Source organism: Lipotes vexillifer, unplaced genomic scaffold (genome assembly GCF_000442215.2).
Source record: "Lipotes vexillifer unplaced genomic scaffold, Lipotes_vexillifer_v1.1 scaffold1934, whole genome shotgun sequence".
Classification (NCBI taxonomy): Eukaryota; Metazoa; Chordata; class Mammalia; order Artiodactyla; family Lipotidae; genus Lipotes; species Lipotes vexillifer.
Window position 1 is genome coordinate 690,757 of NW_006791881.1, and position 26,067 is coordinate 716,823.

Sequence of the window (26,067 nt, forward strand, 5' to 3'; positions counted from 1 at the left end):
GCATTTCACGCACTTCTCTTATGAATTCTTCACCACCGCCCCCGAGATGGAGTGTATTCTCCCCATTTTATGGGTGGAAACAGCTCAGTGAGCCCACTTAACCAAAAGAGCCGGAGAAGGAAGGACCACATCAATATCTGAACCCAGGTTTTTTGACTTAACAAAAAAGGTGACCCCAGGCTGTGCCCTGGCCTCCTTCCATGTCGTACCCTCGAGGCCACATACCCCCAACTCCCTCGTCCCCCCCGCCCTTGAGCTCCCAGCTAACTTTCCACTCCAGTCTGCTCCAGATTCTTCCCTGCACTTGGACCAAGAACAGTGTGCTTCCCTGCTGGAGGTGTTCCTTTTGTTTGGACTTGTAAATCTTCCATCCCATCCTTTAAAAAAAAAAAAAAAAAATCCCGTTATCCCATTCTTTCTAAGAAGCCATTTCTGGCTTATCTGCCCCACCCCCAGGCCATGCAACCACAGTAAGTCCTATGAAGGGATTTGGTACTTCTCTGGGTGGCAGTTTTTCCTATCTGCCCTCATGTATTTTGGTTAGTTCCCCATTTGTCTTACTGATCCTGTCCAGTGGGTTTCCAAACTGGGTCATTTTTGAGAGTGAAGGGGAGGGTGTTGTTAATAATTATGCTTAGACAACACAAACAGACTGGACTTCCCCAAACTGACCACCCAAGACTTGTAGGAGATTGGAAACTTGAGTTGTTTTTTAAACCTCCCAAGGCTCTTAGCTGAAAGCCTTGAGTCCAGTGTAAATGGTTTTAAAAAAATCAGCAAATGTTGCAATGTATCTTTACTAGGACAGCTTTCCCTCTATGTTGTTTTTTTTGTTATTGAAGTGTGGTTGATTTACAGTGTTATGTTGATTTCTGCTGTGCAGCAAAGTGACTGGGTTATACACATATATACATTCTTTTTTTATATTCTTTTCCATTATGGTTTATTCTCTATGTTTTATAAATAGATCTACAAGTGCCTAAGTTTAGGTGTTTTGAAGGAAAACAAGTTTGTGAAAATAAAGGAAAATGTTTGTTCAAAAAATCTGCAAACACCGCATACTTGTTAAGGACATCATGGCCTCAGAGACTACAACGTGTATTAAAGCTGTCTCTAAAATAGATGAAGTTAACATCCAGGACCCAAAGGTTAGGAGAGCCAGGAGGCTCCCCACGGCTGACCCAGAAGTGGACAGGCCAGCCCGAGACTCCCAGTGGGGCTCTTGCTTGGGGAAGGCCCTTGGAGTTCGAGGTGCAGTGGGTTCCTGTGTAGAAGGGCTGAGGAAGAGCCACCTGGGGCCAGAACTTCAAAATACAGCAATTTGAGGATCCGTCACTGACAAACGCCTGCATCTCCCTGGCCTTGCATCTCACCATTCCTGGTTAGGTGCCAGCCAAAGTAAGAGCGACTCCCCGCTCGCTCTCCCACAGAGAGCCAAGTGTTATTAGGTCAGAAGTTAAAAAACCCAAGGAGAGGCCAATTTAAGGGCTGTTCCTTTATCGTCCGCCTTGAACTTTAGCTTACATAACACTCCACCTGATTGTTTCCCAGCTCAGAGCTTGTACACTTTCTTTCCCCACCCTGTCAGGTCTAGCCTTTGAACTGGAGTTTATCCTTGAGTATCTGCTTGGGGGGTGCTGGGGAGGTTCTGCCCCTCCCCTCCTGTGTCTCCTGGTTGCATTACCTGCTGGGTCAGGGTCAGCGGACTGTCAAGTTCTGTTGAACAGCACGCAGGTGCAGTGCAAAGAGGTGAAGCTCAGGCTTCCTTCGTTGGAATGAAGTGGGATTTCTGACGAAGCTTCACCCGTATCTGAGACCTGAATTTTTTCTCATTACCATTATTTTCTCATTACAACTTCATTCATGCATGATGAGTGGTCCTGGGAATTCAGGCTTCTAAACAGGAGTTTGACTCCAGTGGTTTTACTCGTAGTGTCCCCAGACGTTGATCTTTTTTCAGATTGTATCTTATTCCTAGTTAGTTGGCATTTCCCTGCCTGAAATCGCGCTGCTGGCCCGGTGTTGGGGTTCCCTGACTCCTTGCCAAATCCTGCTGTAATTAGTGCTTTAGGACCGCAGCTGTCAGGATCTGTGCACACTGGTGGGAAGAGGGGTGGGTGAACTCCAAGCGTTCAGGGCTTCATTGCTAGCCTGAGGTCTCCACTGCTCGCTGCAGTTTGGATTTTTTCCCCTTGGGACGGGGGAGGGATTAAGACCCACCCTGTAGACTGCCTGGACCACAGAACCGGCCCGGGGCTCCTATTCCTCCCCGGGGCTCCTATTCCTCCCCGGGGCTCCTATTCCTCCCCGGGGCTCCTATTCCTCCCCGTGTCACCCAGCCCAGCATGGGTGACAGGTGACTCTTTAAATAAAGCTGGTCTCCCGGCCTGGCCTGGCTCTGTTTCATTTGTAGGGGTGTCCATGGGATTAAGTTTCCTGTTGTTGGAGTTGAAGGGAGGGTGTGATTTAAATTAATTGCCTAACAAAGTGCTAACTTGAAAAGGGTTTTAAAAAGAAATCCATTTCTTGATAAGACTGAGGCTTTTCCTTTCACCCTCAGCTGCTGCACTGGAGCTGTGGTTTGAGGCCCCTCTGCTCTTGGTCGCAGAGGAAACTGTTGAGAAAGCCTCTGGTGATTCCTGAGGTGTCACAGGGGATAGAGGAGTGTGTCTGTGTGCTCTCTATTTGATGCTCTCCTTGATGGGAGCAGTTTTGAGGAGTGCCGCCAAAGAGCCTAGGCTTAGGGCTCCACAGACACACGGGGAGCCCTCGCCCCAGCCCCACGCCAAGGGGCGGCCCATACTGGCATTGAAAGAATTCAGAGTCCATCTACTGCTTTCTTGATGGGCCCCCTCCCCAATTTAAATCATTCCTGCCTGTGAATAAGATTCCTAAAGCATTAAATATTCAGTTAACCTCCTGATTTGAAGGCAGTGCTTGGTGTAAGGTTAGCTGGCTCTCAAAATTGTCACCGGGTGTGACAGTGTCACACGGGGCCGTCGGGAAGGCCAGTGTTGGACCTGTGTTGCCCAAGGCAGCGGACAGTGTAACAGAGTAACAGAGGCGCCCAGCTACTCCGGATTATAGAACTTGCCGAATTGGGGAGAGAGAGGAAGGAACAATTATATTGGGTTGTTATCCCTTATTGGAGGGATAAGATATGGCTAGTAATATTTCAAAACCTTTTTTGTTAGGAATTTTCCTTTCTTACCCGAGTATTTCTGCTTCCCTTCTCGAGGTGAGTGCTTTCCCTTGCTTTACATCCACGTGTCCCCATGATCTCAGCCATGCAGGCCATTGAGACCCTTTTTGCTACTTCAGGGGGGCGGCGGTGAAAGGTTTCGGGTGCATGGTGTCGCCCACTGTTTAAGAGATGAGGACTGAGTTACGTGGCCACCTACAGTCTGGCCATTTTTTACAGTCAGCCTCCCGGTACCACCGATTCTGGTCTAGAACACAACAGATTAAAACTGGGCCTTGCTTTTGCGACAGGAAACAGGAAAACTGTGTGTCTGTATCAAAATCCATCTTTTCGTGCCTGATTTGAAAGTCTATAATTTACGTGGGCGGTGATCTCCGTGTTGGAACAAATCTCTTTTATTTGCTGCTGGAAGCTGCCTGGACCACTCATTAGTACATCAGAGGTCAGGTGCAAGCCTGGGTGGCAGCTGGCACACTAATGATTTCGTAGGGCTTTGTGTGACCGCTGGCTGCCTGTGGGGCTGTAAATCGGACTTGGGGTTCTAATTTTTATCAAAACCTCCAGGGAGTTAGTCCGACTTGCCTCTTGTGAGATTAAACTTAAGATAATATTTATAGAGGAGGGCAAAGGAAAAATAATACCTAATGGGAACATTGTGGGAAGAATGGTAGTGACCTATTAGAAGTAAATTATGTGGGGCCATTGGAGTAACTCATTTATGGGCTCAAAGAGTATTTATTAGGTCTTTAGCTGTGAGGAGCCCATGCTGAGGCTGGGCTCCAAGCTTCACCCCACCACCGCTAGGTGGTCGCTGGGAGGGTTTCCCCCTCACGTATTAATTTTTAGGTATAGTTTACGTAAATAAAAAGTATACATTTTGACAATTCTTTTTAAATTTTTTGGTCATGCTGCACATCTTGCGGGATCTTAGTTCCCCCACCAAGGATCGAACCTGAGATCCCTGCTGCCGCCATGGAAGCGCTAAGTCTTAACCACTGGACCGCCAGGGAGTTCCCCATTTTGACAATTCTATACACCTGTGTACCTACTCCTTCTACCAAGCCAACAAAAGGACACATCCATGGCTCCAGAACATCTCCCTTGAGTTCATTCCAGTCACACCTGTTTCCACTTGCAACTTCTTTGATTTTTTTCACCTTAGTTTTGCCTTCATAGAAATAGAATTATGCAGTATATGTTTTTTTGATTCTTATTTTTCCATCAGGCATCTGTGCGATAGCACAAAATCAGTAATTCGTTCTCATTGCTAAAAGTATTCTACTGTGTGGACATACACCTTTCTGTTTCTCTGTTGATAGGGAAGTTTGGTTTTTATTTTTGAACTGGAAGAATTTTTAAACACCCACATATTATTTAAGTCAACAAATTTATTTGTGAAAAACCGTTTGGTAGGCAGTAACCAACCCCAAACACAGTTCTGGTATGTTCCAGTGTGTCACTGAATGTCATGTAACTTGGATCTGTTGGAGGAAACCCCCCAGCACAGGAGTGTCACCTGCTCTTTTGTGTGGGCCATTGTTAAAGCCTTCCAGGAAGGAGAGAGACTGCAGGCTGTGGGCAGTCAACCCTGCTGACCTTGGTGGTGGCGGTCAGCCATGACTGTGCCTCAAAGCTGTGTGGTTGGGCAAAGATACCAAGACTCCAGCCTGCAAACCAGAATCCGACCAGCAGGCAAATGAATAGTCCAAAGAGCGAAGGAGCTCTTGCAGGTTGGGTCCCCGCAGAGGTTTGGATGGAGAACTTGTTTATCAGCATCTGGGGAGGAAGCAGGATGGATACAGGCCCATGAGGAGGCTCTCAGTGATACCAGTGCGGCTGCCAAGGGCCTGGGTATAGCTGGGCTGGCATAGGGAGGGCACTCCGGGTACTCGAAGTGAAGGGACAGAGGCATAGCTCGTCTCCTGAGTTCCTATGTGTATTGTCCCACACTGAGTATTTTGTGACATCCTCATTATACCTTTATAAAACATGCTTCTTTGGGGGACTTTACAAAGGCTCTGAGAAGTGCTGACTGTAGCTCCACGTGGGAAGCGCTGTCTTCTGCCTGCTCTTTTTCTTACCCTCCTTGTCACCTCGACCTCTGCCCTTAGAGCTCCCTTGGAGGATTCTCCTGCCCTGAAAACCCAGCTGCACAGTTCCCGAGTATCGTCAGGATCCCAGAAAAACACACACACCTCGGTTATATGTCCTTCCTTGCCTCCTAAGGTCCTATTTGAGTCAGATTTACTGCTGCAGCCTCAGTTTTAGGAGGGGAGCTATGGTAAGAAATATTTGTAAGGCTCTTTTGTCTATGACTCTGGCAACACTGGAGGAAGGCGGTGTGTGTCATTGTTCTCTGGGGCTTCAGTGCTACGGGGGAAGTGGTTTCCTTTCTAGGATGAACTCATTTTCATGCTTTTTAATAATTCTGACAGTTTTCTGAGCCAAAAATGGAGGTGTGTTCTCTCTCTCTCTCTCTCTCTCTCTCTCTCTCTCTCTCTCTCTCTCTCTCTCTCTCTCTAACCAAATCTGCAAGTGAGCTCAGCCAAATTCAGTCATTTAACTGTAGAAACAGAACTTACTCCTTTAATTACCTGTGGCTTTTTATAAAAAGGCAATGGTTCTGCTTTTTGCACATGTTAATATTAGAAGCTATGTGCCCAGGGAGGGTTCTTCCTGGAGGAGGGCCCTGAGACAGGGAATATAAAGTATAAGATATAAATACTGCTGAAATATAAAGTGGGGATCCTGTGTGCCTGGCTCTGGGGTGTTGGGACCTGGTCCCACAAGCAGGGGAGCAGGTGATAGGGGAGGAACAGGAGCCTGGAGGAAGCCTCGTGGGTTGAGGCACTGGAGGAGCTGGGTCTTGCTGGGTGGTACGTGGTGGTTGGTCGGTGTTGGAAAGCAGTGGTCATTGGGAGTGTGAAAATTTTCTTCTGAAAAATAGGAAAGGGATCATGATGTGGCTTTTGCAGTGGCACAGAAACCTCCGGGGAACAGCATGGGACGTTCAGTCATCGTTGAACTATGCCTTTCCTTGGTACCAGCAACCACATTGAGTCTAAAGTTGTTAAGAGCTGGGGGTTCCCTGGCGGTCCAGTGGTTAGGACTTGGCGCTGTCACTGCTGTGGCCTGGGATCAGTCCCTGGTTGGGGAACTAAAATCCTGCAAGCCACGCGTCGCAGCGCAGCCAAAAACAAGAAAAGTTGTTCGAGCTGATGGCATTCCTGTTTCCAGCCCTTCCTTTTCAAATTTGCCTTGTCCACAGGAGCCAAAAAATTTGGCCTAGAGCTGCTCTGACCCCACTTGTACACCCCCATGTACACCCCCATCCCACTCTACCACCTGGTAGTCTTAACTCCTTCTCTTGCCTGTTGAGCCCAGGAATGACTCTCGTTCACCTAGCTGGCCTGGCAGGTCTTTTACCCTAGCCCGTGGGATTAGATGTGCCTTGACATTCAACGTTTATGATTTTGGAAGGTTTATACTGTGAAACAGCACCACAAAGTAATGAATATTAGCAGTTCTTCAGTGAAATATATGAAAACTCACACTAAATGGTATAGATAAAAATTTGAGATCATTTTCACACCAGTTCAGGTTTTGCTGCCAAACAGCTTGTGTAAAAACTTTTGCTTTCCAGATCTGTTGAATTTGGGGATTGTAGAAGGGGGTTATGGGCTTGTATATGGGGCTACCCGTGTTTGTTTCACCGGGTGTTTGAATGATACCCTCTGGGACTGCCCTCTTCCTTTACACTGCCTGAGACCACCCTCACTGCCCACCTTGGGAATCATCCCAACAAGCAGCCCCACTCGCCTCTACCCTTGTGTTTTGGAAAATCTAGCAGCCAATCCAGAGCACACAAAACACAAGCCTTGCTTTCTTGCTGCTCCTCTGGGGCTTCTTTTCAGTCTCAGCCTCCACCTTCCACCTTCTAGCCAAGCAGAGTGGACCTGGACTCCCAGTCCCACATTGTCCGGCTCCCTGGTGTCCCCATGCCGGCCTTTCGTGTACCGTCTGATCTTGTTTGGGAACAGAGATTGGCACTTGACAACCTTTGTTCTTCACATAAATGGAGGTTGGCCTGACATCAAGTTATTAAATTTGAGAAGCCTTACTGTCCACACATGCAAGTAGATTTTTTTCTTCTGATTTGTCAAATGATGTAGCGACAGTTCTGGGCTTTGTAAAGAACAATATAAAAGGATATTCACTGTGGCATTGCTTGTGAGTTTTCAAAAATCAGGAAACAACATTAAAATCCTATCATCTGCAGGCGACATGCAGCCATTCATAAAACAGGCAGCCCAACTCGAAACATTCTCCCAGTTAATATAATTAAGCGAAAAGGTCTAGTATAATGCTCTCCTATTTGTGTCTTTAAAAAGTTCACCTATGCATAGAATATAGCATATTTTTGGATGATTATGTAAAAAAGTAGAAATGACTGAAAAATTGGATCAGATTTTTTTTTTAAATTTAGTTATGGCTGCATTGGGTGTTCGTTGCTGCGCGCGGGCTTTGTCTAGTTGCAGCGAGTGGGGGCTACTCTTCCGCGGGCTTCTCATTGCCATGGCCTCTCTTGTTGCGGAGCATGGGCTCTAGGCACAGGGGCTTCAGTAGTTGCAGCACCTGGGCTCAGTAGTTGTGGCGCACGGGCTTAGTTGCTCCGAGGCATGTGGGATCTTCCTGGACCAGGGATAGAACCTGTGTCCCCTGCATTGGCAGGCGGATTCTTGACCACTGTGCCACCAGGGAAGTCCCTGGGGCAGATTTTTAAAAAACGACTTGTACCTGTGTATCTTCTTGCATTAAAAATGCGTATGTGTTCCCTAACTTGTCTTAAAAAGTTTCCGACACCTTTCCCCCAGAAAGAAGTAACTTGTCCACAGCTGGACTCTGCTGTCTTGAGCTAGTGGTGATTGTGTACAAAGGAGGGTCCAGATTCCTTTCTTTCACCTCTTGCCAGGCCCCCCAAGACCACAGCTCTGGCCAGAGATGTAGGAGGGCTTCTGCGAGTTTGAGAACACTGGCATTCAGTGTATTTTCCCTAAATCAAGTAAAGCTTGGTTTTGGTGTTGTTGGATAGACTTAGTTGCATGGCTGGACTTTACTCCTTGAATTTGGTTTACCATTTTTTAATAGGAGAGCCTGCTGAGTGTTACATACAGATAAGGCTTCTGGTTGTCACCAGCCCACCTCCCCTTCGTGTCTGTAGTGGTGCGTGGAGACCTCCTTGTATCTAGGCCTGAGTTTGTGGGAGGCCGCATGTCCCCAGTCATTTTAAGGGATGTCAAAGATTGGGGGATCTTGACAATGAGAGGCCCCTTCCATACTTTTCTGTTTACACTTCTCACTGATGTGGATAGTTGCATTTTAACCTGGTGCTCCAACGTGAGTGAGTGAGAGAGAGTGTGTGTGTGTGTGTGTGTGTGTGTGTGTGTGTGTGTGTGTGTGTGTTCCTTGTTGGATCACATGTATCAATAATATAAAATGTAGAACATTCTTGTTCATTAACAGAGCTAAGGTAAACCTGCCTGCTTGGTATTTTTATTTATTTATTTATTTCCTCCAACCCCCACCCCCCTATCCCCATTCCTCTCCTGCTGGGCTCACATTCCTAGGTCTTTGTCTCCGCTGGTATTTTAGAAATTTTGGGAGAGGAAGGCAGTGGGTGGGGCGTGTTCTGGAAGCTGGGGGCAGGGGAGAGGGTGGTCACTTGCAAGGTCAGAGGTCAGGCCTGCCCCATTCAGCTGGGCAGCCAGATTGTCGCCTTGTGGGGGGGAGGGGGCGTGTCCACACATCTGCCCGGGAAGCCCCAAACAGGCAGCTCAGGCCTTGGAATTCCTGCCGCCAGAGGACTGCTCCTTCCCAGAGCCACAGTTCATGGCCTCTGCCACATTTATTTCTGGCGGTGGGCCCTCTGAACAGTCATCCAGTTTATTCTTTTAAAATAACCTTTAAGTAAGCTGGTTCAGAGAGAGTTGCACCCATGCACACCCGTGTGCACCTTTGCCTATTCACTGAATTTCATAAGGTATAAAAGTTTTTGACCTTAGAAATTGCCAGGTGAGTGAGATGTGGAGCTTCTAAATGGAGTGTGACATCTTCCCAAAGTTTTACTCTGATATTTCACTAGAAAGTTTCCAAAATGTGGGACTTCCCTGGTGGTCCAGTGGTTAAAACTCCATGCTTCCACTGCAAGGGGCCCAGGTTTGATCCCTGGTCGGGGAAACTAAGGTCCCACGTGCTGAATGGTGTGGCCAAAAAAATTTTTTTACAAAATGTGATCGCATTTTCAGGTTTTAGACAGTGTGTTCTTTAAAAAAAAAAAAAAAAAAAAAAAATCAACAGTTAATTAAAAGCACCACTGAGGCTCTGCTTTTACCCACTTATACTGTCACCCCCAGCCCCACCCCGTGGTCCTACAGTCAGCCTGGAACTGCAGAAGCAGTGGCACTTCCAAGATCACAGGGTGTTCTAGGCGCTTAGAGCTGTGTCAATCCCACGTGAAACACTGTCAGGTAGGGTCACATCCCAGGACCCCCGTTTGCCTGTTTTAGAGGTACCTGGGCTCTCAAGGCTGGACATGCGGGGGCCTGGAGCCTAAGGTTCTTCCCCACTTGCAGGAACCCCACAGACTCCTAAAGCAGGGGGACACTAGTCAGTCCACACAGTTGTCCAAGAAAAGGTAGCTCCTGAGCAGAGGTAAAGAGAAGATTGCTTAGCTGTTTGGTAAGAACAGGGAGCCTTGTGCCAGGAGATTTTCACACTTCACATTAGCAGGAGTGATCCCTTTATTCCCGTGACAAATGGAGGGAGCAGAGGGGAGGGATGTGGTTGAGTCGTGGAAACTGGCCGGAGAATTGCTTTAGCACCATGTCGTAAAATGAGAGTGTCGGGGGCATTTCCCCACATTTACCCAGTTTAGCATTTTTCGGTTAATATCTAAGGCTGGCTTGCGAATTTTAGATTTATCAAATGAGAAAGATTAGATAGTCTCTAAATGGTGGACCTTCTTCGAAAAGTGATTCGCCTTCACAAAGGAAGGCAGATGCCTCCTGGGTTCCGTCTCCCACGGTACAGCACGGGATGAAAATCGGCACTAAAGTTACAAACCCGATCACTTTTCCCTTCTGTAAAATAGGGTCCAGAAAACTTGCCGTATCACAACCATTTCTTCAAAGTAGGAACGTGATATCCTAAGTCTTTCCTTTTTCCATTCCTGGATCCCAGAGTTCCCAGAGAAGCAACCTAACCCCTGCTGGATCACACACCCCCTATGTGGAGCAGCCTGTATGGCTGACCGTCATTTCCTCGTGGACACGCACTACGCCGTGACTTTGGTTGGAATAAAATAAATAACCTGGAGAATGAGAGGAGCCGCGTTCTCGCTCTGCCCCAGGCCCTTTCTGTGTGGGACTTTTAGCCTAATAGGAACTTTCTGGGTCTCTGTGCTTTGTGCTTTGGACAGGGTAACCAGCCTCCGAGCGTTGGGACCAGCTCTTGTTCCCTGTGCAGCCTCTTCCCCTGGAGATTGAGTGCTTGTGTATGTGAAAGACACCCCCCCCACACACACACACACACATGACCCCTTCCCTGCCTGTCGAGTGTTGGCTCGCTTTTCACCCCAGGTGTATCACAGGCAAAGTGAAGCTCTGCTCTTGAAAGCAAGCCAGCAAACATTTATAGACAGCAGCCCTAAGTGCCGGCTCTGGGGAGGGATGCAACGGGACTGGCCCCGTTCTGTGCCAAGGAGCTTTGGCTCCTGAGAGCTCGGCTCTCTGCAGGTTTATCGGCAGGTGGAGGTAGTGCCAAGCCGCTCCCCCCCACCAGCATGCAGGGCCCCAGGGAGGCACAGAGCATCGTATAAACAGCACTGTCAGCACCGGCTGCCTCCCAGGGTCAGCTCCTTGGAACAACTTGGCAGGAAGAAGAAAGACAAGAAGCTGGCTGACTTTACCATTAGCCTTTGGCCTCTGTTCCAGAAGCTTAAGCCCGCACCTTGCTTGAGTGCCTTGGGTGCGCTTGTGTCCTTGATGGGGGGATGGTGGCAGCCAACTGCCATGTGAGGGGGATTGATCCTGGCCCCCAGCCTGGTTTCCACCCCAGAGCGTGGGGTGGCAAGAGGAACTTGTCGATTTATCCTTTCATTCCGGCCACCAATCTCAGACCAGGGAGACAATCTTGGAACCTTTCTGGGTAATTAATCTCAGATACAGGGAAATCTCTTATGGAGGATGATTGTTTTCTTTTGTTTTTGTTTTAAATAGTTTTATTCATATGACTGTATAATTATTGTTAATTACTAAGGTCACTTGATGAGCACCACATTTTTTTTTTTTAAATCTATTTTTTTGGCCGCACTGAGCGGCACGTGGAATCTTAGCTCCCCAAGCAGGGATCGAACCCGTGCCCCCTGTAGTGGAAGCGCAGAGTCTTAAGCACTGGACCCCCAGGGAAGTCCCTGGAGGATCATTTTGTTTCATCTTTGCCTTTGCGGTGTCTCAGTTGTGGTTGTGAACGGAACTGGAGTAGAACGAAGGTGTTGGTTGTTTTTTCTTTGGGTGGGGATGTGGGGGACAAGTTGTCCTCACAGTCGCCTGCGGGGCTCTCGCTCCCTACCGGGTGTGCTTCTTTATTGTGGGGTCCTGGGATCCAGAGCACCCTCTTGTCATTAACACCTGGCCCTCTCTGATCCCCAGGTGCTGCACCTGTACTGTGACACGTGCTCAGTTCCCATCTGCCGAGAGTGTACTGTGGGCCGGCATGGCGGCCACAGCTTCGTCTACCTCCAGGAGGCGCTGCAGGACTCACGGGCGCTCACCATCCAGCTGCTGGCTGATGCCCAGCAGGGCCGCCAAGCCATCCAGGTCAGTCCCTCCCCACCCTTCACCTGTTTCCCTGGTTCTTTCTTGCATATAAAACCCTTCCCACTCCCTTTCAGATGGAGCGTGTAGATTATTGGGCAGACTCCAGTGTCTGGAGGCCATGGGACAACGACCCACATGAGCCCATGTGACACCCGTGCAGCAGCAATCACGTGGGGGTGCGCAGTGCACGGAGACCTTACAGTCTGGTGGAGATGACAGCGATGTGGCTGGAGTTACTGGCTGGTCAGGGCTTCTTCCAGATACCCTGGCTGGACCCCTTCACATCAGCTGCCTATTTGCCATCCAGCCGCCTCCCCAAATCCAAGTGGATATTAGGGTGTTCAGGCAGGACTATGGAAAGACTGGGTGCTCACCTTGCTACTCAGATTTGTTTATAGGTGAGAAATAAGTGAGCATGGGAAATTTTATTTAAGGTTGAATCTCAGACTCTTTCCTGGGTGATAAATAAAGGTCATGCCATGGTTATTTACTTACTTACTTACTTACTTACTTACTTATTTATTAATTATTTTTGGCGTTACGCGGACCTCTCACTGTTGTGGCCCCCTCCTGTTGCGGAGCACAGGCTCCAGATGCGCAGGCTCAGCGGCCATGGCTCATGGGCCCAGCCGCTCCACGGCATGTGGGATCTTCCCGGACTGGGGCATGAACCCGCGTCCCCTGCATCGGCAGGCGGACTCTCAAGCACTGCGCCACCAGGGAAGCCCTACTTATTTATTTTTAATTTAATTTTATTGGAAGCATTAGCTATTGCTATGCTATGCCATGCTATTTTATTCTATTCTATTGGAAGCATTAGACGTCCTGGTAATTTAGACCCTTGTTTCTGTTGAATTCCCATCCCTTTGGGGCTAGGAAGGGACACGTGCAACTCTGAGATATAGTGAAGTTCTCTTACATAGGCAGGTAATAGTGTGCCTTAATTTTTGAATCCTCTTGCCTGATCCAGGTGACAAGGTTTTAGGAAAACAAAAAAATCATAGGTTGTTTCCCTCATGTGGTAGGATAAGCTTGAAAGTCAAGAAACATTGCTAGGACTTCCCTGGTGGCGCAGTGGTTAAGAATCCACCTGCCAGTGCAGGGGACTCGGGTTCAAGCCCTGGTCCAGGAAGATCCCACATGCCGCAGAACAGCTGAGCCCGTGCATCGTAACTACCGAGCCTGTGCTCTAGAGCCTGCGAGCCACAACTACTGAAGTCTGCACACCTAGAGCCTGTGCTCCGCAACAAGAGAAGCCACTGCAATGAGAAGCCCACACACCACCGTCAAGAGTAGCCCCTGCTCGCTGCAACTAGAGGAAGCCCACGTGCAGCAGTGAAGACCCATCACAGCCAATAATAAATAAATACATTTATGGGGGAGAAAAAGAAACATTGCTAATCTTTGAGCGGAAATTGAATAGGAGAACTTCCCTGGTGGTGCAGTAGTTAAGAATCCTCCTGCCAGTGCAGGGGACACAGGTTCGATCCCTGGTCCGGGAAGACCCCACATGCTGTAGAGCAACTGAGCCCACGTGCCACAACTGCTGAAGCCCATGCTCCGCAACAAGAGAAGCCACTGCAATGAGAAGCCTGCGCACCACAATGAAGTATAGCCCCCACTCGCCGCAACTAGAGAAAGCCTGCGCATAGCAACGAAGACCCAACACAGCCATAAATATATAGATAAATATTTTAAAAAGTAATCGAATAGGAAACTGTTTAGAACGAGTATTTGAATACATGAATTATTTTTAACATAAGACTTTTTTTGGAAATGGTAAAGAATCAATCGTGTGTTCTAGGGCGGGCAGGTGGTTTAAGATTTTAATAAGTTTCTCAGCAGCTATCAGCATTCCTGTGTGTGATACTGAAGTGATCTTTCTGATGAGTCAAGTAATCTGATATCCAAGTAACTTTCACTCTTCATGAAAGTACAACATTTTGGTCACTTATGTAATTAGAGGAGTTCATAAAGGTGCACAGATTCCCTGGGGGACATCCAGAGTTTGGGTCAGGAATATAGTTGTGCTCCATGTAAGACAGCTTTGATTCGTTACTTTTATTTCTTTTATCACATTTAAGATGCCATTAACTGTAAGATATGCACATTTATTTTATATACAGCTAACAAAGGGAAAAAGCCCACTGACAGTGTTAAGATGAATCATAGTTTCAAAGATACTAATGTGATAAAAATTACATTTTAGAGTGAACTACAGTAATTCCCCCATCTGGTACCGGTATGGTGGCCTTTGAGCTTATGGGTGACACTTGCATTCTCTAGTATCTTCTATCAGGACACTTTAAATACCTGTCATCAGGCCACCACTGTTCTCTATGACAGACATCACTAATCACTTTCTGCACCCTTCCCTGTGAAACCCAGATTTGGCCTCAGACTCCTCCTCAGTACTAAGTGGCCACCACTCAGCAGTCAGCTGGCATCACTGACTTGCCTCAACTTCAAGTGTTTGATTGAATCTGTTAACATTTGAAGTTAACATTTTTTCTCAAGCCCCCATGCTTGTTAGGTGACCCTCCCTCCCTCCCTTTTTCCTTCCTTCCTTTCCTTCTCTTTCTTTCTTTCAAGTGCGTGTTTCTGTTTTCAGAGTTTCCCCAGCCCTTTTACCCACTGCCATTTTCCCCCAGCCCACCTGCCTCTTGGCGTCCTTCAAATGCCCTGCTTTAGATAATGGGAACTAGTTAAGCAGGTCCTGGTCTGCACGTCTTGGAATGCAGTGCTTGCCGGGGTGTTGTGTAGGATTTGGAGAGGAAAGCTCCATTTGGTCTCTTCACATAGGACTTTTATGACTAGGAATGGGGATGACTCAAATTATAGCCAGAGCTCTGCTCCCCTTTGACCTATTTGGAAAATGGAAGAAATAGTTCCTGTCATAGGATGGGAGTTAACGCAAGGGCCTGCTAGGAACCTAGGAGGAAACAGTAGGAACAGCCTGGCTAGGAGGGTAGGCAGCGAGCAGACACTTGCTGTGCATGCAGAGGGGGTGGTCATTGCTCTCTGGCCAGTTCTTGCCCTGTAGGAATGTGGACCTCATTTCCATATCTTCTGATTTTAATGGAAATTCAGTTTGGTTAAGTAATAAGATGTTAATATAAATAGAAGGCAGTTTGTGGCCTTCGCTTTCCATCGAGGAAGCGTTAAAAAAATGTTGTGGACATAGGCTTGGTTGCCTCAGTCAGATATTGATGTGGATACCAGCTCTGTGCTAATTAATAACCAACACATCTGAAAACAGGGTGTACCGGTTAATAACCTACCAACCTACCCTTTCACAGTCAGGCCGTGTGAGGCTGGGGCTGCAGTGTTCATTTCAAACCACCTGTCTGGAAGTGGGGAGAAGGGACTTGCTTCTTGCTTTTGACTTCCTGTTCTTATCAGCAGTATTTTTTTACCCTGGCAGCAGAAGTTGGTTCCAGTTTCCAGCTTTTGCCACTCCCGGAATGAGCTGGGCCTGGGGTGTCCCTCCCCCATACTTCTGGGTCCTGGTAACCCCTACTTTCTTTGTTCTCTGAGCCCAAGGGGTGGTAGCTACTGACTGCAGTTACTGCAATGTGTCTTAATCCTCAGTGTGCCCTTTGCATTAGCAGTTCCCCGCTTCCCGTTTAACCAAATTCCCTGTATTAAATCGTCTCTGCTTAAATGTCTAGTGAGGTTTCTCTTCTTCTGAATTAATCCTGACAGACAGCCCAAGACACCCTGTTATGGTATCTGCTTACATGCACACTTATTTGATCCGTCAGTCTTTTTTTTTTTTTTTTTTTGGGTACGCGGGCCTCTCACTCTTGTGGCCTCTCCCATTGCGGAGCACAGGCTCCGGACGCACAGGCTCAGTGGCCATGGCTCACGGGCCCAGCTGCTCCGCGGCATGTGGGATCTTCCCGGACCGGGGCACGAACCCGTGTCCCCTGCATTGGCAGGCGGGCTCTCAACCACTGCGCCACCAGGGAAGCCCGTCAGTCTAACTTTCTGTGTTTCGGGTAATTTGGATACAGCCATCTATTTCAACTTGTTGGCTACTGTATTAGTTTCCTAGGGCTGCTATAAACTGGGTAACTTAAAACAATAGGAATTTGTTTTCTCAGATTCTGGAGGATAGAAGTCAGAAATCAAGGTGTCAGCAGGGCTGTGCTCCATGTGAAGGCTCTAAGGAAGAGCCTTCCCTTGCTTCTTCCTGCAGGTCGTGGTCTGCATGTCTTGGCTTGTACCTGCCTTACTTCCAGTTTCTGCCTCCATCCTCACATGGCCCTATGGGGTATCAGTCACTGCATTTAGGACTTAACCCGAGTCCAATATGACCTCATCTTAACCACGTTCTGAAGTTGCAGGCACGCCTGAAGTTTGGCGGGACGATATTTAACCCAGTGCAGTTATGTAGTGCTTTGATAGGACACGGTTATGGCCGTAGACACGAGCAAGTATAAAATGTATAGATTGTTCCTGTTAGAACCCAGTGCTAAGTACCGTGCACTGTGTACCTGGCCCACCTTAGTTCAGTCTGTAATGACACTTGGGACAGGATAGTAAAGATGGAACGGAAACACTGTGGATAGGTGTCCTTTACTTCCGATTTTAGAGAAGAAGTGGCCTCTGAGCTAGGTTTTGAGATTTTAGGGTGACTTTGGAAGAGAAAGGCATCCCAGGCCAAACTGTGAGCCACCCAGATCGGCCAGGTGCCCGCTCCTATCCGCTCAGTGGATCCTTAGGCCTCACGGGGATGGGGGCAGGGAGTGCAGTGAGCAGGTGTCATCAGACTGAGAGCGTGAAAGTGGTCAGTTAGGGGTCCCAGTTGTAAGTGACTGAATGAGTCATAGCTGATTAGCTGGGAGGCATATTCATGAAAATAAGGCTGGTCATGTATTGTTTGATTCCATTTGTGTGAAATATCCAGGGTAGACAAGTCTGTAGAGACTGTAGGTTATGCCTGCCCTGGGGGAGAGGGAGGGGAGATTGAGAATGACTGCTTCACAGGCGTGGAAGCTTCGTTTTGGGTAGAGAAGGTGTTCTGGGGCCAGATAGTGGTGGTGACTGCACTACATTGCATGTGCTGAATGTCACTTATGGGACATTTTATGCTGCATGTATTTTATTACTACAATTTAAAAACAAAACAAGGTAGGAAGTGTGAATAGGCCTATCTGTAATGATGCAAGCTAAGTAGGATGAGGGGAGAGGATGAGCAGGGGCTGGACTTGGCTCTTCCCATATATTGTCCTGCATTTTTCTCACTTTCACTCTGAAGTTGGAGAAGGCCAGGAGCTTGTCTGAACTGGTAGGAGGTGGAGCTAGGATTTGAACCTGGGTTTCCTGAGCCCTGGGATGACCATCCGGCCTGGCTTGTCCAGGACTGTGCCCGCTTTAGATGTGTTTCGTGTCCCAGAAACCGTTCTCTGCAGGGCGCACAGATGACTGGTCACCTGTAGCTGATTGCTGAACCCAGGCAGGTTCTAAACCCTTGAGGCTTCTCTGGGTCCCTCCTGATCTGGGACACCTGCTCTAAAGCCTGTTGCAGCATTAGCAATCAGTTTGAACTCCCTGATTTAATACCTCAGTGTCTCCAATCCTTGTGGCTTTTCAAGGCACATCATGTAATATTCATGAAAACACCAGGCCTCTGTCTGGATTAATTTTTTATGAACAATCATACGTCTGATTAAACAGGCTGATTTACGGGGGCTGATGGTACAGGGTTGGGGCATGGGGGTGCAAATGTGGTCTCTGTCCATAGGCATGGCTTCTCAGGTGCATCAGACACTGTTTCCCAGTTTGCACTTGGTGTTGGTTCTGAGCTGGGCTGCAGCCTGTTGCACACCTTCTCCCGAGGGATGTGCCCAGCCTGCGAGGTTTCCCCCAGGTGGGGAGGCTGGCCGGAAAGTCTGTGGAAAGTTGCTCGTGCATCTGCAGTAGAACATTTCACATCTGATCCCCAGTCCGTTTTGGGCTGTGACCCAGCTACACTGGTTTCACTGTGTCAGACTCTCTCTTAATAGTCCTGACATTCACTTTGTAGGTGCCATTTCTCATACAAAGAAATGCAGCCCTTGCCAAGCAGCTCCTTCAGTTACATGTCAAACAGATGCCCTTCTCTCCCCCAGTGCCTGCTTTCTTTCCAAGGACGTGGACCTCGAGGTCTGGGTTGGGGGCCTAAGGCGTTAGCTTTTCGGGGCTGAAGAAAGCAGCCTTAAGTGTTGCGTGTGAGGAGGGAAGGTACTTCTCTTGCTCTGAGATTGTTTTTGGTTTTCCAGCTGAGCATTGAGCAGGCCCAGACGGTGGCAGAGCAGGTGGAGATGAAGGCAAAAGTGGTACAGTCGGAGGTCAAAGCCGTGACTGCGAGACACAAGAAGGCCCTGGAGGAACGGGAGTGTGAGCTGCTGTGGAAGGTAATGTGGGGGGGGGGGCACACCCACCCCACCCTTGGGCTCCTCGGTGGCCAGCACAGCCTCTGAACCACAGCAGGGTGACAGCATGCTGATGTCACACCCTGGATCCCGGCTCTGAGTTTAGAACACTTGGTAGTTTTCTCCTAAGTTTGTCTGCAGAAAGATGCAGGGGTCCCCCTCCGAGTAGTAAGACGACAAGAAGGCTTTTCAGAAGCAGTCACGTCCCCGAGACTGGACAGAGTCTCAAGTTTTCTATTGCAGGCACTCAGGTGGAAGCAGAAAGAAGGGAGTACAATGGAGACTGCTGTTAGGAAAGCAGGCTGCTAACACACGTCCTTAGTTTTGGTGTCCCGGCTGGTTGGACTTCCTGACCCCTTGTGGAAAACCAGTTTTCCACTTGTGGGGGCAGTGAGCGAGTGCCCTTTCTTCCTGTTGGAGCCGGAAAGAGCGCTGAGCGCGCTGGTGTGCTGTTTAGATCAAATCAGCTGGAGGGATGATGACTCGCCCCGCCCACACCCCTCGGCAGCATTTTCATCTCTGATCTTGCACTCTCGCTCAGGTAGAAGAGGGCAACGTGCCTAAAAGGGGCCAGCACCTCATGCCAGTTCAACTGGGATCACCTTCTCTGAACCCAGAAACAAGACTATACAGAGCTGATGTGAAAGGGTGTGTTTGAGTGTGTGGTGCTTGTTTGGCTCATTGCAAACTATATGATGGTGGGGACCGCATGTCGATTTCTGAAAGTGATCCTCGCCAATTTTCTGTCCCCTAAAAGAGTAAATTGTATCGGCCTTTGGGAAGGCTGTGTGGGCTTTTGCATTGCCTCTTCCTTTGAGTTAGCTCTGTATCTAGCTGCTTTCTGCTTCTTCTGACTCTCTACTGCCTTTTGACGGAAGAGAAGAGTCCTTGGATGGAAACAGTCCAAGATTTAATTCACATGATTTGTTCAGGCACCTTTGTGGGCCTGACACAGTTTTCAGACCCTCCGATGTCCCCAAGGTCTGCCAGTCCCATGCCACCCACGAATGTTAATTATAACTGAAAGGGGCCCCCTTCTTGCAACCTGAGAGCTCTGTGGTGAACTCTGCCACAAACTTGCTCTTCTGGATCTGCTGATGAAAAGGCCTTTGTGTGCAGGGGTTTCTGCAGATCTCACCTTAGTTACCCTCCCTCCGGTGGGGCTGAGGACCCCTCTCAAGGCAGTTCTCTTTCAGGAGGAATAGAGAGCACGTTTTTTTCACCGTAGGGGAAGCAAATTGGGAAGGACAGTCAGTCTCTTATTCATGTTATCAATTTCGTTTTTACTTGCCTAAAAACTCATTCTTGGATAAATCCAAAATCAGCTTGCTCATTCTGGACACACCTCAGTCCCATTTGTGCTTGGTTTTTTTGCTGGAGTACCACGCCCCAAATCCTGTGGGAGTCCCCCTTCACTAATCACTGATTTTTCTGCTCCCTCTTGCCTGGCTCTGTCTGGGCACCTCCTTGTTACACAGTGGTGGTGTTTTTTTTCTTGCATCCTGGTTATTGGAGATAACTTGAGTGCTGGGTGACCCAGTTATAGGTATCTGGATGCATGTCCTTTCTTGTGGTTTTTGTGCATTTCCAGTGGACATGGCTGCCTCTTGGCAGGTAGCTGCAACCATCCGGTTGAGGGATCAGAATCGAGGCCGAGAGGTTTGGCCCAGTGCAAAACCAAACGACAGAGCTTCTCTTTGATCTGTCCCCACACGGGCTTCTCTGCACACACACGTCCTTCCAGAGTGGACAGATGAATACACATGAATCAGGTCCAAAATCATGTTATCCACCCCCACTGGAAAATCGGATTAAAATCCAGCCCTTCCAACAGTGGGCCCTTATTCTGAAGTAGACTTTCTGTGGCTTTCAGATCGGTCAGGCACTCAGAAGTCATGGTCCTCTCTGCAAAACAGCACGCACTGGCTGGGCAACCGATCTGTTCTTTTCAGAGGAAACCACTTAAACTTAGAGGACTGAGTTATTTCCTGCAAAGGAATGGAGAACTGACTGATCAGTCAGACAAAAATCCCACGTTCCCTAATAGTGTGATCTGAGTCAGAAGCAGGTCAGAACCCGTGTTTACATATCACGGTGTTTTAGATTTAGAGGCCCCTTTGGAAATAATACAGGCCAACAGTTGCTAAAAAGTTGGCATCTCCAAATTTGGGGTGTGGGACCTCTCAGGCTCCTTGATGAAGATTTCTAACCCCTGTGAAGAGAGAAAACGGGACAAGGAAAGAGCCGGGTTTGTGATCCTCACCAAATCCTTCATTTTATTCTCTCCACACACAGGCTTTCTGTCTCTGATTACGTGTGTGTGTGTGTGTGTGTGTGTGTGTTTATGTGTTTATGCTGAGAGAGAGGCTGAGAGAGAAATATCCTTCAGGAGACTTCAGGCCCTCTGTACATAGGAGCATTTTCGATTCAGTCTGTTGGGAGTGCATGACCAGCCTTGTACTACAGTCCGTTGGTCTATCCTGCCTCTGGTCCCCTTTCTGCCACTTTTCTCTCCACGTTCAAGGCCACCTGTCCCTGACAACCCTCTGTCTAAATCAGGCCTCCCTCGTCACCGTCTGTCACACTCATTTTCTACCCTCTAACCCCTAGCACTGTCTGAAATTGTCTTGCAGTATTTCTTTGCTTGCTTAGTATCTGTTGCTTTAAACTCTAAGCCCAGTGGGGCGGGGCCCATGTTTTCTATGGGCCACATGTACCTCCAGCGTCTGGCACATAGTAGGTGCTCAGTAAATGTTTCTTTGTTACATGGCTGTTTCTAACTTCTATTTAATTTCTAACTGAGAGAAAATTTGCAGGAATAATAAAAGAGCCCCTTGTATCCTTTACCCAGATTCACTGATTATTTACATCTTGTCCCATTTTCATCATTCTCTCTCAATAGGTGAGTGTGTGTATGTGATTTGACAGTAAGTTGGAGTGTTGGAGACACTGCCCCTTTACACCTGAATGTTTCACTTTATTTCCTCTGAGCAAGGATATTCTCTTAATCACAGTTAATCAAAACCAGGAAGTCGAATCTTGATACACCACCAGTACCTAATCCTGAGTCTGTAGTCACATTTCACCAATAGTGGGTTGGTGTTTTTGTTTGTTTGTTTTGGTTTGTTTTGGTTTGGGTTTTTTTTGGCCGTCCAAGGCTTGTAAGATCTTAGTTCCCTGACCAGGGATCGAACCCACACCCCCTGCAGTGGAAGCACAGAGTCCTAACCACTGGACCATCAGGGACATCCCACCAATAGTGTGTTTAGTAGCAGTGTCCTCCCAATCCAGGATCAGTTGTTGGCGTTTAGTTGTCAGGTCTCTAGTCATCTCCTGTGATCAGGGACAGTTCCCCAGCCTCCTCTGTCTTTGGGTTTTGCCACTTTGGGGGAATGCAGACCAGATGTTTCTGCAGACCCTCCCTCGGTGTGAGGTTTCCCTCAGTATGAGTATGTCAGCCGATGTGTTGTTTTCTGTCTTGGTTCTAAGCCTCTGTGTCCTCTCTCCCGGCTCTCACATTTCCCTCCAGGTAGAGAAAATCCGCCAGGTGAAAGCCAAGTCCCTGTACCTGCAGGTGGAGAAGCTGCGGCAAAACCTCAACAAGCTGGAGAGCACCATCAGCGCCGTGCAGCAGGTCCTGGAGGAGGGGCGGGCGCTGGACATCCTGCTGGCCCGAGACCGCATGCTGGCGCAGGTGCAGGAGCTCAAGACTGTGCGCAGCCTCCTGCAGCCCCAGGAGGACGACCGGGTCATGTTCACACCCCCTGACCAGGCCCTCTACCTCGCCATCAAGTCTTTCGGCTTTGTCAGCAGCGGGGCCTTCGCGCCGCTCACCAAGGCCACGGGTGACGGCCTCAAGCGGGCCCTCCAGGGCAAGGTGGCCTCCTTCACTGTCATCGGCTACGACCATGACGGGGAGCCCCGCCTCTCAGGAGGCGACCTCATGTCGGCCGTGGTCCTGGGCCCTGATGGCAACCTGTTTGGTGCGGAGGTGAGCGACCAGCAGAACGGGACATACGTCGTGAGCTACCGGCCACAGCTGGAGGGTGAGCACCTGGTATCGGTCACCCTGTGCAACCAGCACATCGAGAACAGCCCCTTCAAGGTGGTGGTCAAGTCTGGCCGCAGCTACGTGGGCATCGGGCTCCCGGGCCTGAGCTTCGGCAGTGAGGGCGACAGCGATGGCAAGCTGTGCCGGCCCTGGGGCGTGAGTGTGGACAAGGAGGGCTACATCGTGGTCGCTGACCGCAGCAACAATCGCATCCAGGTGTTCAAGCCCTGCGGCGCCTTTCACCACAAGTTCGGCACTCTGGGCTCCCGGCCCGGGCAGTTCGACCGGCCTGCCGGCGTAGCCTGTGACACCTCCCGCAGGATCGTGGTGGCCGACAAGGACAATCATCGCATCCAGATCTTCACCTTTGAGGGCCAGTTCCTCCTCAAGTTCGGTGAGAAGGGCACCAAAAACGGGCAATTTAACTACCCTTGGGATGTGGCGGTGAATTCCGAGGGCAAGATCCTGGTCTCCGACACGCGGAACCACCGGATCCAGCTGTTCGGGCCCGATGGGGTCTTCCTGAATAAGTATGGCTTCGAGGGGGCTCTCTGGAAGCACTTTGACTCCCCGAGGGGGGTGGCTTTCAACCACGAGGGCCACTTGGTGGTCACCGACTTCAACAACCACCGGCTCCTGGTCATTCACCCGGACTGCCAGTCGGCCCGCTTCCTGGGCTCAGAGGGCACCGCCAATGGGCAATTCCTGCGCCCACAGGGCGTGGCCGTGGACCAGGAGGGGCGCATCATCGTGGCCGATTCCAGGAACCACCGGGTGCAGATGTTCGAGTCCAACGGCAGCTTCCTGTGCAAGTTTGGCGCCCAGGGCAGTGGCTTTGGGCAGATGGACCGGCCCTCCGGCATCGCTGTCACGCCGGATGGGATGATTGTCGTGGTGGACTTTGGCAACAATCGAATCCTCATCTTCTAATCACATTCCTAGGCTTCTGTGTTTGGGGTGCGCGTGTGTACGTCTCTCTCTCTCTCCCCCTTTTGAAATTCAAAGAAGAAACCGTCTCAGGGAAATTTCTTTTTTTTTCTTTTTTTTTTTAATTTTGTTTAAAGACAACAAGAAAAGTACAACATTGCTTATGTCCTACCTCATCTTTATTTTTTTACAGATGAATGTACGTATCTTTTCTGCAGGGATTGAGCCTGTGAAGTGATGATCTCTATCTACCTCAGAAACCTTTACATTTCCTTCTCCAACAGGCCCTCTGCCCTCCCACCCTCGCTCAGTGGAGTTCACGTTTCCTCTCCCCTTCGTGGGGCGTGACATGCACAAGCCTAGCATCTCTGTGGCTGGGAGGGTGCTGGATGTGTGCGGTGGGGTGCATTCTGTAGATTGAGCCAAGCAAACACGAGAAAACTACTAAGTTAAAAAAAAGAAAAAAAAACTATAAAACGTGGAAAAATGGGATTTAAGATGCTTAATTGTAGAGTATTTGTGTTCTTGAGAATACTGTGTTTATGGGGTTAGGCTGTGTGGTGTGATCTTGATCTTTTCGGGAAAAATCTTTTTTTTTTTTTTTAATGCTGCAACAGTGAACTTCCTGTGTTCTTTTATACCTCAAGTGTGTTTCTCAACCCGTTCAACATCAGTATCTTTTCTTATTCCTAGAAGAAGTGGCTGTGGCTTGCTAGCCAAGAAAAGCAGACCATTCCTATCTTAGGGTATGCAATCTTTGTTTCTTCTAAGGGAGGGTGTGTGTGTGTGTGTGTGTGTGTGTGTGCGTGTGTGTGTGCGTGTGTGTGTGTGTGCGCGTGCGTGTGTATGTATGTGTGGGTGTGAAGCCACCTTACACCAAAATAGTAAAACTGAAAATGCTATACCACCTCCCAAAGAACTTTTTCTTTTCACACTTTGGTTTCTGAAAAATAGATATAGTTCAGGATTTTTGATTAAAAGTATTCTCAGAAGTTAAGTGTTTTTAGTTTGCTGTTGGTTATAAAGAATTAAGTAGAAGAAAATTACCCTCCTTCTCAGAAAGAGGATTTTCAGGCATGTGGCATGTGGATATTGAGTGGGTGGATGGGCACGCGTGTGCTGAATTGGTCAGCAGAGAGCATGAGACACAGGCAAGGGACCCCCAGACTGCAGTTGAATGTTGTTCTCTTAATGTTAGGCATTTCTTTTCCTAAGAAGAGTAGGCAAAGGAATGAACTTTTGTTTTAAAAGCACAATTTTTTCCTGCTTTGGAAGTTCAGGGAAGTAGAATGTTTTAAAGTCAAGTTTATGGGAACAGCCCATCCCCACACCCTCTTCTCGGGTCACTTTTACAGAGTGGTCAGCTCCCGAGCCACGGAGCACAGTAAACGTGAATTTTCTCCCCAAAGGCCTTTGAATGTAAAGGATTTGTAAACCACGTTGCACCAACTGGAAAAACGTATAGGACGTGAAACCTCTTGTTCAACCTGTATCTCGGTACCAAAGAATGAAAATTTATTAAGCCAGGATCCCGCTGCAGAAACATGGGATGGCAGCCGTCACTTTACAGGGTGGGTTTGTTGTAAGCTGGACTTGGGTGCAGAACCTTGTGCTTCTGGGCGTTAACTGTCTTTCAAATACTGAAATGAGAACCAAATTCCAGAGCACCACAGGAGAAAGAGGTGCTCTCAGATGGCAGTGGCTTCCAGGACACTTCTTGTTTAAACTGGAAGACTAACAGATCAGTTTCTATCCCTGTATTTAAGAGAAATTCCTCTTGCAATATGGATAGAGTTTTTAACGAACAGACTAACAAGTGGATCGATTGTATTTGTCATCCCCCCCCCCCCCCCCCCCCGCCAGCAAAAAAAAAGGAGATGATGGGGACCAGTGTAGCAAGCCAATCAAACTGCTTTTCCCATCCAGCTCTTTTGGACATTTAATTTACCACTTCATGGTCCCCTGTCTCTTCCCATTGCTTTAGTTCTGGGGTTTCTGAGTGACCAAGATGGGGGAAACCTTGTTCCATAAAGGAGAACCACATGCAATAAAGGATCCAAAAACTGGAAAGTAGCTTCAAACTGCTGTCACCCAGCTGCTGTGTTTCAGGGTGGGAAGGTGTCAGGGGATCTTGTTATGTAAAAGCGTTTCTTCTTTTATTGAAGAATTTAATAGTCATTCCCTCTCTAATAGTGAATCCATCTCTAATTCCTATTCAGTTGCCTTTTATGTTTCCCCTAAGTTCGAAGTTCTTTGGTAAAGAGATCATGTAATTAAACATTTTTAGTGTTTTTTATTTTGGAATAACTTGGTGCTGAACCTCCTCCTCTCAATCCCCCTGCCCCCTAAATAATCCCCCTTTAAACACCAAAGACAGCTGGTTTTAAATGATTAAAAAAAATTTTAATTGAAAAAACAGTTCTTTAAAATGTTCTCAGAAACTCATGTCATGATTATGGCTAGGCTAAGTTATTTCCGATAGTCAATACCTTTGATTATTCTGTCTTCATTTTCATCATCTTTACTCTTAACCTTTCCTTCCCAGTTTCCCCATATGTGGGGAAATATTGGAACCTGAGTGAGAAATTTTCT

General features: G+C 48.3%; 1 protein-coding gene across 1 annotated transcript in view; it reads left to right on the plus strand.

Moving 5' to 3' along the window:
* Positions 1 to 23,949, plus strand: part of TRIM71 (tripartite motif containing 71) — a 58,620-nt gene extending 34,671 nt beyond the window's left edge. Inside the window, exons 2-4 of the mRNA XM_007464924.1 lie at positions 11,911 to 12,078; positions 18,345 to 18,479; positions 22,027 to 23,949. Coding sequence (XP_007464986.1) covers positions 11,911 to 12,078; positions 18,345 to 18,479; positions 22,027 to 23,478 — 1,755 coding nt within the window. The 3' untranslated portion in view covers positions 23,479 to 23,949. The remainder of the gene's footprint in view (positions 1 to 11,910; positions 12,079 to 18,344; positions 18,480 to 22,026) is intronic.
* Positions 23,950 to 26,067: the final 2,118 nt, after the last annotated feature.